The following is a 13,882-nucleotide window of genomic DNA, read 5'->3' as shown; positions in this document are numbered from 1 at the left end:
ATCTCTCTCTCTCTATATTCTGTGGTTACCTCTGCGTAGTATGCTGAAGAATGCGGCCAACTACTGCATTTGAATAGCGTCAGGGTGGAAAGAATGTATAGAAATAACAACAATTTAGAGAGTAGCATACGTAGATAATATTCATTATCCCATCTGTCTTGTCTTTATGAGTTGATTCAACATCTCAGCAGAATCAACATATTATTCTCAGTCACGATACCTTTCTACCTTTCAAGCCATTCATCTACCCTTCCAAACCCTAACTTGAAGAGCTAGTTCTCGAGACATGGCAAGGATACCCGAGGCATATCAACCGAGCCTATACCTATTAACCATATTAAGGCCAAAGAGAAGCTGCGTGGGGGTAAGAGCATCATCATCATCATCATCATCATATATTGCTCCATATAATGCAGAAGAATTGACCCCCTCTTCTTGTGGGGTTGCGTGGGGGTTGCAAACCTGTTCGTTCTTGTATATATTCCCTTATTATTCCACTTGATATAGTAAAGTATCATGATTATAGTTCTCTCCGGTCTCCTCTCTCATCAAACCACTCTCTATAGCTGCGAGTTTGATCCCAGGCACGTCGTAAGTCCCCCCCGAATGCAGGTTCAATGGTTGTCTAACTGTTTCCAGATGGCACCGAGACCCCTCGTTCCTGGTGTTTACGTTCCTACAGTGGCCTTTTTTGCCCCCAACGAGGACGTTGATATCTCCACCGTTGAAAAGCATGCCGCCTATCTGGCGAAGAGTGGAGTTGCCGGCATCGTCGTGCAAGGAAGCAACGGCGAAGCAGTACACCTTGATCGCGAAGAGCGCAACCTCATCACAGCTGCCACGCGTAGTGCTCTAGACTCCAACGGCGCCGCAGCTATGCCCCTCCTCGTGGGCTGCGGCGCCCCCTCCACACGCGAAACCATCCGTTTCTGCATCGACGCCGCAAATGCAGGCGGCGACTATGTTCTTGTCCTGCCCCCCAGTTACTACAAGGCCCTGGTCTCGACAAGCGCCATGCTCGACCATTTCCGCGCCGTTGCAGATGCATCGCCCATCCCTGTGCTCGTGTACAACTTCCCCGGCGCCGCCGCAGGCCTTGATCTCTCTTGCGACGACATCCTCACTCTCTCACAGCATCCCAACATCGTGGGGACCAAGCTCACCTGCGGCAACACCGGTAAGCTCGCCCGCATCGCAGCCAAGGCTGAACCGCCTTTCCTCACCTTCGGCGGATCCTGCGATTTCACCCTGCAGACGCTCATCGCGGGCGGGGCGGGTGTCATTGCCGGCACGGCCAATTTGATCCCGCGCACCTGCGTCCAGACCATGGACCTCTACCGTGCTGGGCGCGTCGAGGAAGCCCAGAAGGTGCAGGCAATCGTGGCCCGTGCGGACTGGCACGCGATCAAGGGTGGGTTTATTGCGGTCAAGAGCGCTCTTCAGTCTTACCGGGGATACGGCCTGCCGCCGCGCCGGCCGTGCGTTGCACCCTCATCGGAAGAAATGGCCGCCTTGAAGGAGGCATTCAGGGAGGGGATGGAGTTGGAGACGAAATTAGAAGCAGCTTCACATTGATAGGCTGGGAATTTTGTTTTTTTTTTTTTTTTCATGAATGAATTTGAATGTCTACCTACCAGATACGAGCCTGTAAATCACCCATTCCATCGACCCAGCTAGCTGCTTAGGTTGCGTGTCGTATAGAATACGAGAGAAATCTATCTATCTATATATATATATATATACTGCCCCGTTTTTAATTTGGAGACACTTGACTCGAGACATCATATCATGCAATATAGACGTATTCAGTATTCAGTCTCCGGCCTAACAATAGCGTGGAGTTGCATTCCAGATCGCAACCACGGTACTCCGGACGTAAGGAATGTTTCATTCCATGATGATGATGATGATGATGATGATGTTGATTTGGTAGGATGTCAATAATGAAGAGTTTTGGTTAGATTCAAAGCACTTAGCACTATAGTTGGTTGCGCGAGTTCAGAGTATGGGATCTGGATGCATAGATTGGGATCCGGAAGCTAAGGGGTGACTCCATCCCTGATCATCCATCTACATACCTGGTAAAGGATAGACAAGTGGGAATCTAGGAGACTGTCACAGGGGCAATTGAAATGGAAGGAAGGAAGCATCGTGCATGCAGCCTAGGTATTACCGGCAGCTGGTTGGAATGCGGATCAATCCATACATAAGGAGGGAGGAAGTAACTAAGTTGATCAGCGGCGCCGCTGACTTTTGATTCCTGTTATAACTATCTCTTTCTTAGCTCCCAATTCCCCACCATTGGTTTAATCTAACTATCATGTTATTCTCGAGCTTGTGCCGCGTATTAATCGCGGTGACTTCGGTCGCTGCTGTCAGAGTTGATCCCTTACCAGCCCCTCGCAGCATTTCTTGGGGCTCGTCTGGTCCCAAATCGCTCGCGGCCACTCCAGTCTTACGCGTCTCGGGGGATAAGGAGGGAATTCTCTCGAATGCCTGGAATCGGACTTGGGATTCAATTGTGTCTCTCCAATGGGTCCCCGCTGCGGTGGAATCACCCATTTCGTCCTTTGAGTCGTTCCCAACTGCGACGCCGTCGGCCTCTAGCAAGAACAAGCGCTCCAATCCCCCCCTACAGTGCGTGGAAGTCAATGTGACAGACACCAAGGCTGATCTCCAGCATGGCGTGGATGAGTCTTACACTCTCACCGTGGATGGCGCCAGTCGAATTGCCATTAAGGCGCAAACTGTTTGGGGTGCGCTGCATGCTTTCACTACCCTCCAGCAGCTGGTCATCTCGAATGGCGAGGGGGGATTGATTATTGAACAGCCAGTTCACATTGAGGATTCGCCTCTTTATCCCTACCGTGGAATTATGATCGATACTGGGCGCAATTTCTTGTCTCGGGGCAAAATCTACGAGCAAATTGACGGCATGGCCCTCTCCAAGCTCAATGTCCTCCACTGGCACATGGGGGACACGCAGTCGTGGCCTATACAGATCGACTCCCACCCGGAGATGACCCGTGACGCTTATTCGCCCCGGGAGATTTACTCGCATGCGGACATGCGCAGCATCGTCGCGTATGCTCGCGCCCGTGGCGTCCGAGTGATCCCCGAAATTGACATGCCTAGCCATTCCTCCTCCGGCTGGAAACAGGTTGACCCTGATATTGTGACCTGTGTAGACTCGTGGTGGTCGAATGACAACTGGGCGCTGCACACGGCTGTCGAGCCCAATCCAGGCCAGCTGGATATCATCAACCCCAAGACGTACGATATTGTCCGGGATGTGTACACTGAGCTCTCGGGTATTTTCCCTGACAACTGGTTCCATGTCGGTGGTGACGAAATTCAGCCCAACTGCTTCAACTTCAGCACTTATGTTACCGAATGGTTTGCTGAGGATTCATCCCGCACCTATAACGACCTGCTGCAACACTGGGTTGACCAAGCCGTACCAATTTTCCGCAGTGTGACCAAATCCCGCCGTCTAGTGATGTGGGAGGACGTCGTACTCTCCACCGAGGCGGCGCCTGACGTCCCCAAAGACATTGTGATGCAAAGCTGGAACAATGGGTTGGACAACATTCATAAGCTCACGGCTAACGGCTACGACGTGGTTGTGTCCTCGTCTGACTTTTTGTACTTGGATTGTGGCCACGGAGGGTTCGTCACCAATGACCCCAGGTATGATGTGATGGCCAACCCGGATGCAAGCACGCCGAACTTTAACTGGGGAGGCAACGGAGGCTCGTGGTGCGCTCCCTACAAGACCTGGCAGCGCATCTACGACTACGATTTCACGCAGAACCTCACCGATGCGCAGGCCCAGCATGTCATCGGTGCTACCGCCCCGCTCTGGTCCGAGCAGGTTGACGATGTGAACGTCTCTCCCATGTTCTGGCCTCGTGCTGCAGCTCTTGCCGAGCTGGTGTGGTCTGGCAACCGAGACGCCAATGGCAAAAAGCGTACTACCCTGATGACCCAGCGTATCCTTAACTTCCGCGAGTATTTGGTTACGAACGGTGTGATGGCCGCTCCATTGGTTCCTAAGTACTGTCTGCAGCATCCACATGCATGTGATCTCTACTATGACCAGACGGTGGTCATCCAGTAGATTTTAACGGGACTATTTCTTTCTTTTTGATACAGATTGTACATAACTCCCCCACCCATCCATAGCATCAAAAGCCACACACAATTATAGATCATGAGTCCCGGCGAAGTAGATATCCGAGACATCATACTGATATGGAGATTTTAACTCCTCTGCAAAGAACTCTCGCGCTCCTTCTGCCCCGGCCCACGAGGACATGTCCACGGGATCTTGATCCGCCCGCATGGAGATCTCCCATAGCGCCCTCGCATTCCGACACTGATGCATAGCGCCGACGCCATCAACATGCCAATACGCTCTCCCGTCCTCGACCACTTTCTTGGTCCTCTCGACGGTATCATCCGCAGCACAAATCAGGGCCTACCGAACAACCGGTTAGCTTCTCCAACACAATCAACCCAGAAACCACATCCACAAACATAAGAGAGAGAGAAAGAGAGAGAGAGAGAGAGGAATACCTGAGCAATATAATCAAAACAATGCGCCCAATGCTCCAAATCCCCCCGCAAAGCACCGCCATGGCCATGCCCATGGTGACTCGTACTCCTCGTGGAGTTCGCGCCCTCCTCCGGGAAAACCACCCCGCGGAGCACAATCAAGCAATGCAGCTGGTGGAACATGGCAATGCCGTGTCCGAACTTGTGGGTAGTGTTCGGGGCCGGGAACTCGGGCGACGGGTCCGCGATGGTCTCGGGGAGGATGCGGATCCCGCCGCCACTTGGGGGGATGAGCATGGATTCCCAGGTTCTAGGCTCATACCCATGTCCATGTCCATGTTCCTGCTGGTGCGGTGCGGATCCCGGGATTCGTTCGAGATCCGGGATGTCGGCGTACACTCTCAGATGCGGGTTGGTTGCGTCGGGAGTTACTGCACATTCGGTGATGTCGAGCGCGGGGAGGAGACGAGAGGGGCCGATGATGAGGATTGCGAAGGTGAGGAGGAGCAGTGTGCAGGTGGTTAGCAGGGTGAGGTGTAGAATGCTCGGGGTGGACTTGGGTGCTTTGGATTTGGACGGGGACTGGCGGTGGGATTCGGGGTCGAGTTTGGGGTGGTGGGATTCCGATTCTGATTCATCATTTTGAGGTAGAAGGTGATGGTGGTGGTGGTGATCTTTGAGCTTGGGTTTGGTCATTTTTTTTCTTTTTCTCTGCGTGTCTTGGAGAAGGGTAGGATTTAACACTTGCATCACAGAGTGGGTGGGTGGCTTGGGTTACTGCATTATAAAGAAACATCTTTTATTTGTATTTTTATATCATTTTATTTTAGTTAAGAGGCTCCCTCCTTTTTCCTGAAGAAGGCGTGAATAGAATCTGATCTGCTGTGAGGGTTTTATTGTTGCCAAATTAGGAAACAAAGAAACATCCCGGATGATGAGATGAGATCAGCTTGAGTTTTGCGACCTTATATATATATTCTTAGCCACTGTTCCATGGACACACTTCTCCTCGATAAAGTATCTTGGGAGGGTTTGATAAATCTTAACTGGCGTGTAGTTATTCTTCTACCTACGGATTGGCTATGCCCAACTACGCGGATTACAGGCCTGAAGAGTAAGAATTACAATAACCATACACAGACAAGATCCCCGGCGCAAGCTCCCCCTTTACAACCTTGGCCATGAGTAGTGCCTGGCCTATCCCCCATGTTATTTCCAATTGTATTCCAGTCGGGCAGCTGCCCATTCACGAAGCGGAGTGCCGGATGGCTGGACACGAGCAGCAACGTAGGAGGGGCCACGAGATATATAATAGCCCCCCTAAACAACCGCCAGACCTCGTTAAATTCTGGTCCCGGCGCGAGGCTGTGAACTGCATAGCGATGGAGAACGGCACCCTCAGGAAAATATCCACTGATAGAGACTTGATCGAGCTCTGATATGTATCAGACTTCTCCGCCCCTTTGGCATGCAACAGAGTGCAAAATTGCCAGGGTCGGGTGGCCCATTCATTCCTTTTCGCGTCCGCGAGGAGGTCACTGAGGTCAGCGATGAAGCCGACCAAGTCTTCTATATACGAGAATTCACTTCTGGTCTGCAGGACTGTACGAGATCCGACAGTCCCATAACTCCAGAAAAGCAGCCGCAAATGCAACGCCTTGGGCGTACTCTGCTCTGGCTTCGACTCTTCCCCGAGAAGTGTTTCTTCTATTAGCGAGGATTGCCAGCCCGACAGCTGACAATGGCATAGTGAACCGCGCGACTCGACTTCGCATAGCCCGGCGAGTTGGGAGGAGGTCAGTTGGACACGACGAGCCGTAGAGTCATCAAACACATAGTTGTGCAAAAAAAAAAAAAAAAAAAATGCCGACGGACGGATCGGCTGCAGGAACAGTCAGAGCATTCATAATCCCCGACGGTTCAATTGTAAGTTTCATTTGTCTTTGGGGGACTTTGGGGCTTGGACGACGGCTTTTCACATGGTTCATCTGGCGGCGAAGGTAGGTTGGAACAGGGTTGCTGGTGATCTGGAAACCCTAGTGCTGCAGCTTCCTGATCCCTCGCCCTGTGAAGAAAGAAAGCAAGGATGTGAGTTATCCATGGAGGTTTCACACTTGACTTAGCAACAAGATTCACAACTGAAAGGTTGGCCGCTCATCCCCGAGTCTGTCTTGGAGGCAGCAGGATGAACACCCCGCACAGAAGAAATATGTACCCGACTCTGAGTGAACTAAATTAAGATGATTCGTTTACAAGGTGTAAGGTGTAGATTTTCTCTTTGTGTCCAGTTGCTGCGGCTTCCATTCGAGGGAAATCATAGAAAATTGCATGCATATAGCTACCTCGGTATATACATACATATCTTTGGACTATCCGCCAGGGCCACCCTTGGACACGGTCTCCAGGAATTGACAGATGGTACTCCGTAATCTGCTATTTTCGACCTTATTGAGTGCTAGCTAACAACTACCAGGATAGACTTACGTCTACTCCGTATAGGTAAGACATCCGTGGCAATATCAGTGCTCCCCGGTCAAAATGCGTAATTTAAACGGGGGTTTAAGCCCATGGATCCGTCGTAAGATACCTAAGTCCTTGGCTCTTGCCCCGGAAAAAAAAAAGGGGGGGATGGGAAAGCCTGTAGGGTGAATGTATGTATGGACCTGCATGCATACGGAGTCCATAGCTAGGCGGGCTGCAGGGTTCACCAAGTCAGCTCTATCAAATCCTTCCCTGCAGGGGTAGTTCTCGAGACCCTTCTACCGTTCGTCACTGGTGTCATTTTGGATCCATATACGGGGTATTCGGGAGTTTGATTTTGAGCAATTCCAACAGAATATCAGATGACGCGTTAATATGCCCAGGCTATACTCCGGAGAAGACCAGTAGATTATACACCCCCCCCCCCCCCCGGGATTCATGATTATTATAGTAAGCCAAATGCGGTCTTATCATTGATAATCACATTCCGTTCCGACTTGCCGGATGGCTTCGGCTGTATCCTAGCTGGAGTAGTATCTGTCACTCGTGAATTTGCACGGGTTGTGGGGTTGATCAAGCTCATACACCAGACAGCTCACTGGTAAAATCCTTCAACTAACGCGTAGAAACATGTGAATAGATTCTGATATGTCCCTAAATCCACGCAATATATGCAAGTTCATGGCCCTAGTCGCGCTCCTTGATCTCCGGGGAAAAGACGGAGGAACTAGGTAAGTGGTAGGCCGGGGTTAAATGGCTCCAGTGTTTTATTTGTCTTCTTCAACCCCGGTCAAACCGAGAGAGAGAGAGAGGGAGAGCATCGCCCAATCTGGAAAAGATGTCCAGGACGGGGAACCGCGTTAAGAATACGAATCACCGGATTCAACCTCTGCCCTCGATTGATAGGAGGTCACCTTCATTGCGAAACTGTGGGTATATTGACGGTGAGGGCTGTTTAGATTGAGTTCTGAGCGGGAATACGAGGTCCCACACCATGCATGCAATGCCTCTACCAGCTATCCCCCGGGTTGAAGAATTCGAGTCATACGGAGTATATCTCCGTGACTATTTCCTTTTGGCTGGGCCGGAGTGAGAATTTAGCGGCAGCCAAGGCAAGCCCAGCCTAGAGATCATCATCGTAGATAGAGAGCAACGTATCCTGTTCACTAAAGACAAGTGGTGGCTGCTAAACTCTTGTTCTCTTCAAAAATCTTGATGTATCTTGGGGGTTCCTCTACTAGCTTGCTTGTTGAGATACTAGACTCATACAGCATTTTATATAGTGAACTATTATAGAGCGTTGCGGGTCGGGGTGGCATATGTTGTCGCCTATTTTATAGTAAACCCAATCTATTTATCCCCCCTCCCAGACATAAAAAGCCTCCGCATACATGAGTTAATGTATCTATGGTCTTCAGGTTTGGATTGGCCTAGTTTCATCCCGTTGTGAATACCTTCTGCCTCTTTCCTTTAGATCGACACTCGTCCGGTTGCCGTGTAGAGTCGTATTGTCTAGTCTCATTCTGTCATGAATATCCTCACTATCTCTTCTTTTCAGGCCGGGGCTTGTCCGGCTACGATCTGAATAGGGTCATGCAGCCATCGATCATGAATATTCGAGAGCATTAGGCGACGTTCGTCGAAGATGGAGCAAAGACGGAGAAATATTTAAAGACCACCATCCCCAGCGGAAAAGACATGGTATTACCAGATCAGACTCACAGCAATCAATCATCCCCAGGACCAAGTATCTTTCAACATGACTCTCCGCGCCTTTGTTATCAGTGCCTTAGCAGCGTTGGCTATTGCAGCACCAATGCCCGTAGAGAGAGCCCAAGTGCTCGACCTCCTCAATGCGAATGACCTGGAGAATGGGATCTGCAAGCCTGTCACTTTGATTTTCGCCCGTGGCTCTATCGAGCTGGGTAACATGGTATGATATCCCGGACTTTTAGCGCTTCATGCGCCCTCCCTACTCACTAATGACTGTTCTGCCCCAGGGTGTGATCGCTGGCATGCCTACCTGTGATGACCTCAAGAAGAACCTGGGCACCGAGAATGTCGCCTGCCAGGGCGTGGGAGGAGCATACACGGCACATTTGATCCCTAATTTGTTCCCGGAAAACACCAGCCCCCAGGCTATCGGTGAGGCGGTTAAGATGTTCAAGCTCGCTGCTACCAAATGCCCCAAGACGCAGATTGTGGCAGGCGGATACTCGTATGCTCTTCCATTTCCCGTGAAAGCCAAAAAAGCGCTAACAGCGAAAAAAAAAAAACCAACCAACCAACCAACCCACAGTCAAGGAACTGCCGTCATAGATAACGCTATCCAAGAACTTGACAACACCCTGAAGAGTCAAGTCAAGGGGGTCGTTCTCTTTGGCTTTACCCGGAATCTACAGGACTCCGGAAGGATCCCTGGCTATCCTCCAAGCCAGACCAAGGTGATCTGTGCCCCGGGAGACTTGGTCTGCGATGGAACGCTTATTATCACTCCTGCTCATTTGACCTACGGGTTATATGCGGACGACGCTGCCAAATTCTTGGCTTCCAAGGTTTCCATCTAATTATCATGTTGATATGGCTCCGGCGTGATGGCGCGCTGTAAGATTGTGTTATGGAAAGCTTCCGAATTACTTTGTTTTACTGTTTGGTTTGAGCTGTTAGGGGTTTTATATTTGATAGTTAACTAGTGCTTAATTTATTATTCATTACTCATTTCAATCCTTTGAATTATACGCAGAGAATGTCCGTAACTAAAATCAATGCCTTATGTAGTAGTTGACATATAAAAATGGATTTATTTCCTCATGCTGGAAAAGAACCCCCCCCCCCAATAAAACACTCTCCTACACTAACAGAATAACAATTTCATACGCGCTGCTAAACGGAACTGAGAATGTGCCCTCACTCCCAGTCAGTGTTGTGGTTGTGATCGTACTCGCCTCACCACCCATCGACGGCAAATTATTGACACTAGTAGAGCTCGCAGCTGTCATGGCGATGAGCGTCGCGGTATTCTTCGTCGACCCCTCAAACGTAATCTGTACCGCGTTCGAGGCACCTGTAGTCCCATTGTAATTGACCAATTTGAGAATCGCCTGGGACCCATCGGTTGTGGCCGACCAGTAGACAGGTCCCAGTTCCCCGTCTGTGACCGTCACGGGGAGAGTAGCAGTGCCCATATGCGCAGCAAAAAGTTGCTGGACATAGTAACTCATTGTGTAGAGGACCTCGTTCGCCGTGTGTTTGATGACGGCAACTGTGCCGGGCTCTTCGTTGTAGTTCTTGATCAGAGCGCCATACGCAGAGCCTACGACGACATCGGAGTTCCGCTCGCAGCCCAAGAGGAAGATTGCCTCGGCGCAGGCCATACCCAGTGTCTGAGCGCCGACTTGGCCGTCCGTATTACCCCCTGTGTTGGTCGCGGCGTATTCATTGATGAACACTGGATAGGTCCGACTGGCTTGGTCGAAGGTGTTAAAGAGTGAGACAAAGTAGTCCTCGTTGCCGTAGATGTGCAGATCAAGGGGACTGCCGGCTGTGGTGACGGGATTGGGGTTAATGGTCGAGATCAGGTTGATGGATGGATAAGTGGCGTGGATCGCATCGTAGAAGGCCTGATAGCGATATGCGTAATACGAGTCAGTCCCCCCGTTTAGATAGTCTTCGTTGCCAATCTCGATCCATGTCAATGTAAAAGGAGATGGGTATCCCAGGGCTGCGCGTTGAGCGCCGTATGTAGTAGAAGAGTCGCCCTGTGACTGTTAGCTCCGTCTCTTCATACGAAATATAGGTATGAACCCACCAGGAGAAACTCCAGCTCGTCCATCACGGAATCAATGTACGGATCCAAGTCAGCCTCTGGCACGACCTCCCCATCCAGGTACAGTCCCGCCCAAACCCCCAGAATCACCTCCTGTCCCAGATCCTGAGCCATCTGCATCATCTCCAAGAGACCAAATCCATCAGTGTTGATATCGCCCCAGGTCCCTAGACGTCCGGGACGATCCGTCAAATCACCAACCGTCTCGTTCCACTTCCAATAATATGGCGACTCCAATCCTTCCATGTTGTTACCGCCAGGAAGCCGAATATACTTGGTCCCAAGACCGCCCAGTGCCTCTGCAAGATCCGTCCGCACGCCATTACTGCGGTTCTTGTAGGTCTGCTTGAACACACTGAAGAGATTAAAGTAGAGACTTTCCCCTGCTAGCTGTGCCCCATCAAAGGTAAAATAAACCGTGTTGTTCGCGTCCGCCGCAGTCTGTGTTGGGTTGAAAGTAGGGGAAAACGTCTGCACCCATCCCTCCGACGAGGTCTGATCCACCGTGATATTCGTTGATCCAAGGACCGTATCACTTGTACTACTGCGAAATGAACACTGGATGACTCCCGAGTAATTTCCATGCATATACAGGCTAGCAATGTAGTCTTGGGAAGCAGCTACATCAAAGCCCCAAAACCCGTCGTTGTAAAACCCAACAGTCCCCTCTGCACCGGCCGGGACGTCCATACGCAGCTGGTAGGGGAGGCTGGACGAAACCGTCGGCGAGGAAGTATCGATTGACAAGGAAACTCCTCCTACTGCATGCCAATAGTCTGTGTTGCGGACTAGACTGGCAGCACCGTCCGCAGAGGAGCCCTGGAAGGCCCGATTGCGGATCAGTTCACCGTAAAGACCCCCATCGCCGGAGTGGTAGATATCCTAATGTATAGCAATGTGAGCCTTTCTGGTTCTGATTCTTAGTGGACCATCTGAACAGAGATTTGTACCTCGTAAAGGAGTCCGTAGAGCAAAGAACTAGATTGATTCCCCCCGGAAGAGGCAATGTCCAGACTCAATGCAGCTGCACCAGCAGCCGCTGAAAGAAAGTAAGAGAGGATCATTTTTGACGCTGTGTCTTCAAGCCATTTATAGACAGGGTTCCTACGAACTATATATACTCACCCACATCGAGTCAATATCATACATACCTCCTCAGTCTCAGTAAAACTAAACTTCATACCCCCCATACTTCATTCGGAATCTTATCCCCCAGGTTTCTCCTCAGTTCAGACTCCAGACAGCTTCGCACCTCGGTGGGATTCCCCCCGATAAAAACATCCGATTACTGCAAAGTTCCGCTTAGCTGCCACTAACTATCCTGTTAGCGTATTCTCCGCATTTCCCCGCAGGTTAAGACATGCTTCTGTGGGTTTAGAGTAAGGGGGAACAGGAGACAAGTTTCTCGAAACTGCATTTTCCCAGCGGAGTTCTGGAAAGCTGATCTTCTCCTTTCTTTGCATCGATTAATACGGAGTAACTGACACTTCTCATTCCCCCCCCCCCCTGTAGCGTTTTTCCCTCTAAAAAGTTCATTGGTATGGGTAAAGTAAAGCTTGAGTTTCCACAGAAAGCGCGTATCATGTAGATGAGAAGTCTGAAAGTCATATTGAAGGAACGGTTTACTTTGCTAGCATAAACACACATCAATTAATGCTGCAGACACTGCACGCACTTGTCCTGTCCTCCTCCACTCCAGGTAATCTAGCAATGGCTGTAATTCCCACTGACTATGATTGAAACTAGTCATCCGGTCACGGAACTTGGCCGCAGGCAAGAGAGTCTTTCAACTAATAGCTGCTCCGGCGAGATTAACCCAATGGGTAAGCGGTTTTGCGAGGCCCCAATCACAAGCCCATGGGAGGTAACATACTGCCTCGTGCTGATAATGGTAGCCGGCGCTTCATCTACCAAGCCGCTGATGCGCGCAAGAATTGAAGTTACGTATACGTCCACAGTACCGTTGGTTCGGCCATCGCCCGGTTCGTCCGCGGGGGATTGGAGGTCCAACCAGTCTCCGAGCTGCCACAGATCTGCGTCCCATAAGCCATCATCGTCTCCACGGCAGATTCCCTGGCTCAACCACGCCCTCATGCTTGGGTACTGCCGGCGCAAAATATGCAGGTCCCCTGAAGCTTGGTACAAAACCAGGGCACCATTATCACCACATCACCCCAGACAGCTGGAGGGACGGAAGACCAGGCATGATCGAGAACGCTGGGTACCACTAGTTAATGGAGGAACTCCTTCATAAGCGATTTGTTCCATCCAATCCGCCAGCATTTCATTGAGTCATACAAGAAGGTTGTAGATGGACTTTCATTGAGATAAACGCGGTACACTAAGTCGTAGGAGCCGAGCTTCGATCGCTGCCATCATTAACGTAAGAAGCCGAGGTAACTGGGATAGCTCATCAGTCCTGCCGGTCAACCAAGGCACATTCAGCCCCAGTTCACTTAGACCACTCGCTCGGCGTCTCTTTCGATTTTCCAGTCTAAGTATCGTAGACATGAACCAGCTTTCATACGCTCTCGTGAACGAAGGCTGTCCCGGTCAGGGAACCCCTGGAATTAGGGCTTTCGATCCGATGAACTTCTTCGTCATCTTGTATTTGACCAGATATAGTGATCTGAGAACGACCTCAGGCGACCTGACTTCAATCACGAACTCCCTTGTCATTGCATGAAAACTTCCAAGAGAGATGAGGAGTAGTGCATGGGACAACTCCGGAATTGATGCTCAAATGTCACAGCAACAATCTCAGCCATCTTCCAGGTCGCTGGATGGATTGTATCTTCTGTGGTTCTTGTTTCGTGCTTTCTGAAATGTAGATAGGAATTTTTGATTGCCCAAGCCGGACGATAGCATGTTTGGACTTTGGAGTGATAATGGGCTGTAGTCCAGTCTTAGCTTGTGAAAGAATGCTTATAATCTCACCCTGCATATTCAATCCATGCCTATGCACCCATGAGCCAAATAATGGATTCGCTTGTCAGAATGCATACTGACATCCCTGTA

At 50.4% G+C, this 13,882-nt stretch overlaps 7 protein-coding genes across 7 annotated transcripts; 3 read left to right on the top strand and 4 right to left on the bottom strand.

Moving 5' to 3' along the window:
- Positions 1-639: 639 nt before the first annotated feature.
- Positions 640-1,718, top strand: P175DRAFT_0497014 (dihydrodipicolinate synthase family protein; the record flags this gene model as incomplete). The annotated part of the gene is made up of 1 exon (XM_040896186.1): positions 640-1,718. The coding sequence occupies one exon, from the start codon at positions 640-642 to the stop codon at positions 1,573-1,575; it is 936 nt and encodes a 311-aa protein (XP_040755292.1). The 3' UTR covers positions 1,576-1,718.
- Positions 1,719-2,320: 602 nt separating this feature from the next.
- On the top strand, positions 2,321-4,615 carry P175DRAFT_0519906 (beta-N-acetylhexosaminidase; the record flags this gene model as incomplete). Its single annotated transcript, XM_040899129.1, has 1 exon — positions 2,321-4,615. The coding sequence occupies one exon, from the start codon at positions 2,321-2,323 to the stop codon at positions 4,118-4,120; it is 1,800 nt and encodes a 599-aa protein (XP_040755291.1). The 3' UTR covers positions 4,121-4,615.
- On the bottom strand, positions 4,163-5,253 carry P175DRAFT_0537326 (uncharacterized protein; the record flags this gene model as incomplete). The annotated part of the gene is made up of 1 exon (XM_040900322.1): positions 4,163-5,253. The coding sequence occupies one exon, from the start codon at positions 5,251-5,253 to the stop codon at positions 4,474-4,476; it is 780 nt and encodes a 259-aa protein (XP_040755290.1). The 3' UTR covers positions 4,163-4,473.
- Positions 5,254-5,678: 425 nt separating this feature from the next.
- Positions 5,679-6,545, bottom strand: P175DRAFT_0527354 (uncharacterized protein; the record flags this gene model as incomplete). The annotated part of the gene is made up of 3 exons (XM_040899515.1): positions 5,679-5,826; positions 5,895-6,292; positions 6,429-6,545. 3 exons carry the CDS (start codon positions 6,543-6,545, stop codon positions 5,679-5,681), a joined length of 663 nt encoding a protein of 220 aa, XP_040755289.1.
- A 2,252-nt stretch (positions 6,546-8,797) lies between these two features.
- P175DRAFT_0448818 (cutinase family protein) lies at positions 8,798-9,605 on the top strand (the record flags this gene model as incomplete). The annotated part of the gene is made up of 3 exons (XM_040894427.1): positions 8,798-8,971; positions 9,039-9,256; positions 9,338-9,605. 3 exons carry the CDS (start codon positions 8,798-8,800, stop codon positions 9,603-9,605), a joined length of 660 nt encoding a protein of 219 aa, XP_040755288.1.
- Positions 9,606-9,876: 271 nt separating this feature from the next.
- Positions 9,877-12,099, bottom strand: P175DRAFT_0537319 (uncharacterized protein). Its single transcript, XM_040900321.1, has 3 exons — positions 11,815-12,099; positions 10,847-11,746; positions 9,877-10,796 (listed from the first exon to the last, which is right to left on the bottom strand). The coding sequence occupies exons 1-3, from the start codon at positions 11,926-11,928 to the stop codon at positions 9,888-9,890; spliced, it is 1,923 nt and encodes a 640-aa protein (XP_040755287.1). The 5' UTR covers positions 11,929-12,099; the 3' UTR covers positions 9,877-9,887.
- A 511-nt stretch (positions 12,100-12,610) lies between these two features.
- On the bottom strand, positions 12,611-13,543 carry P175DRAFT_0527351 (uncharacterized protein; the record flags this gene model as incomplete). Its single annotated transcript, XM_040899514.1, has 5 exons — positions 12,611-12,967; positions 13,021-13,081; positions 13,163-13,233; positions 13,304-13,408; positions 13,481-13,543. The coding sequence occupies 5 exons, from the start codon at positions 13,541-13,543 to the stop codon at positions 12,611-12,613; spliced, it is 657 nt and encodes a 218-aa protein (XP_040755286.1).
- Positions 13,544-13,882: the final 339 nt, after the last annotated feature.

This window comes from Aspergillus ochraceoroseus (assembly GCF_002846915.1).
Source record: "Aspergillus ochraceoroseus IBT 24754 chromosome Unknown P175scaffold_1, whole genome shotgun sequence".
Taxonomy (NCBI): Eukaryota; Fungi; Ascomycota; class Eurotiomycetes; order Eurotiales; family Aspergillaceae; genus Aspergillus; species Aspergillus ochraceoroseus.
Note: the sequence above shows the minus strand (reverse complement) of the source record. Positions and strands in the feature narration are given on the sequence as shown.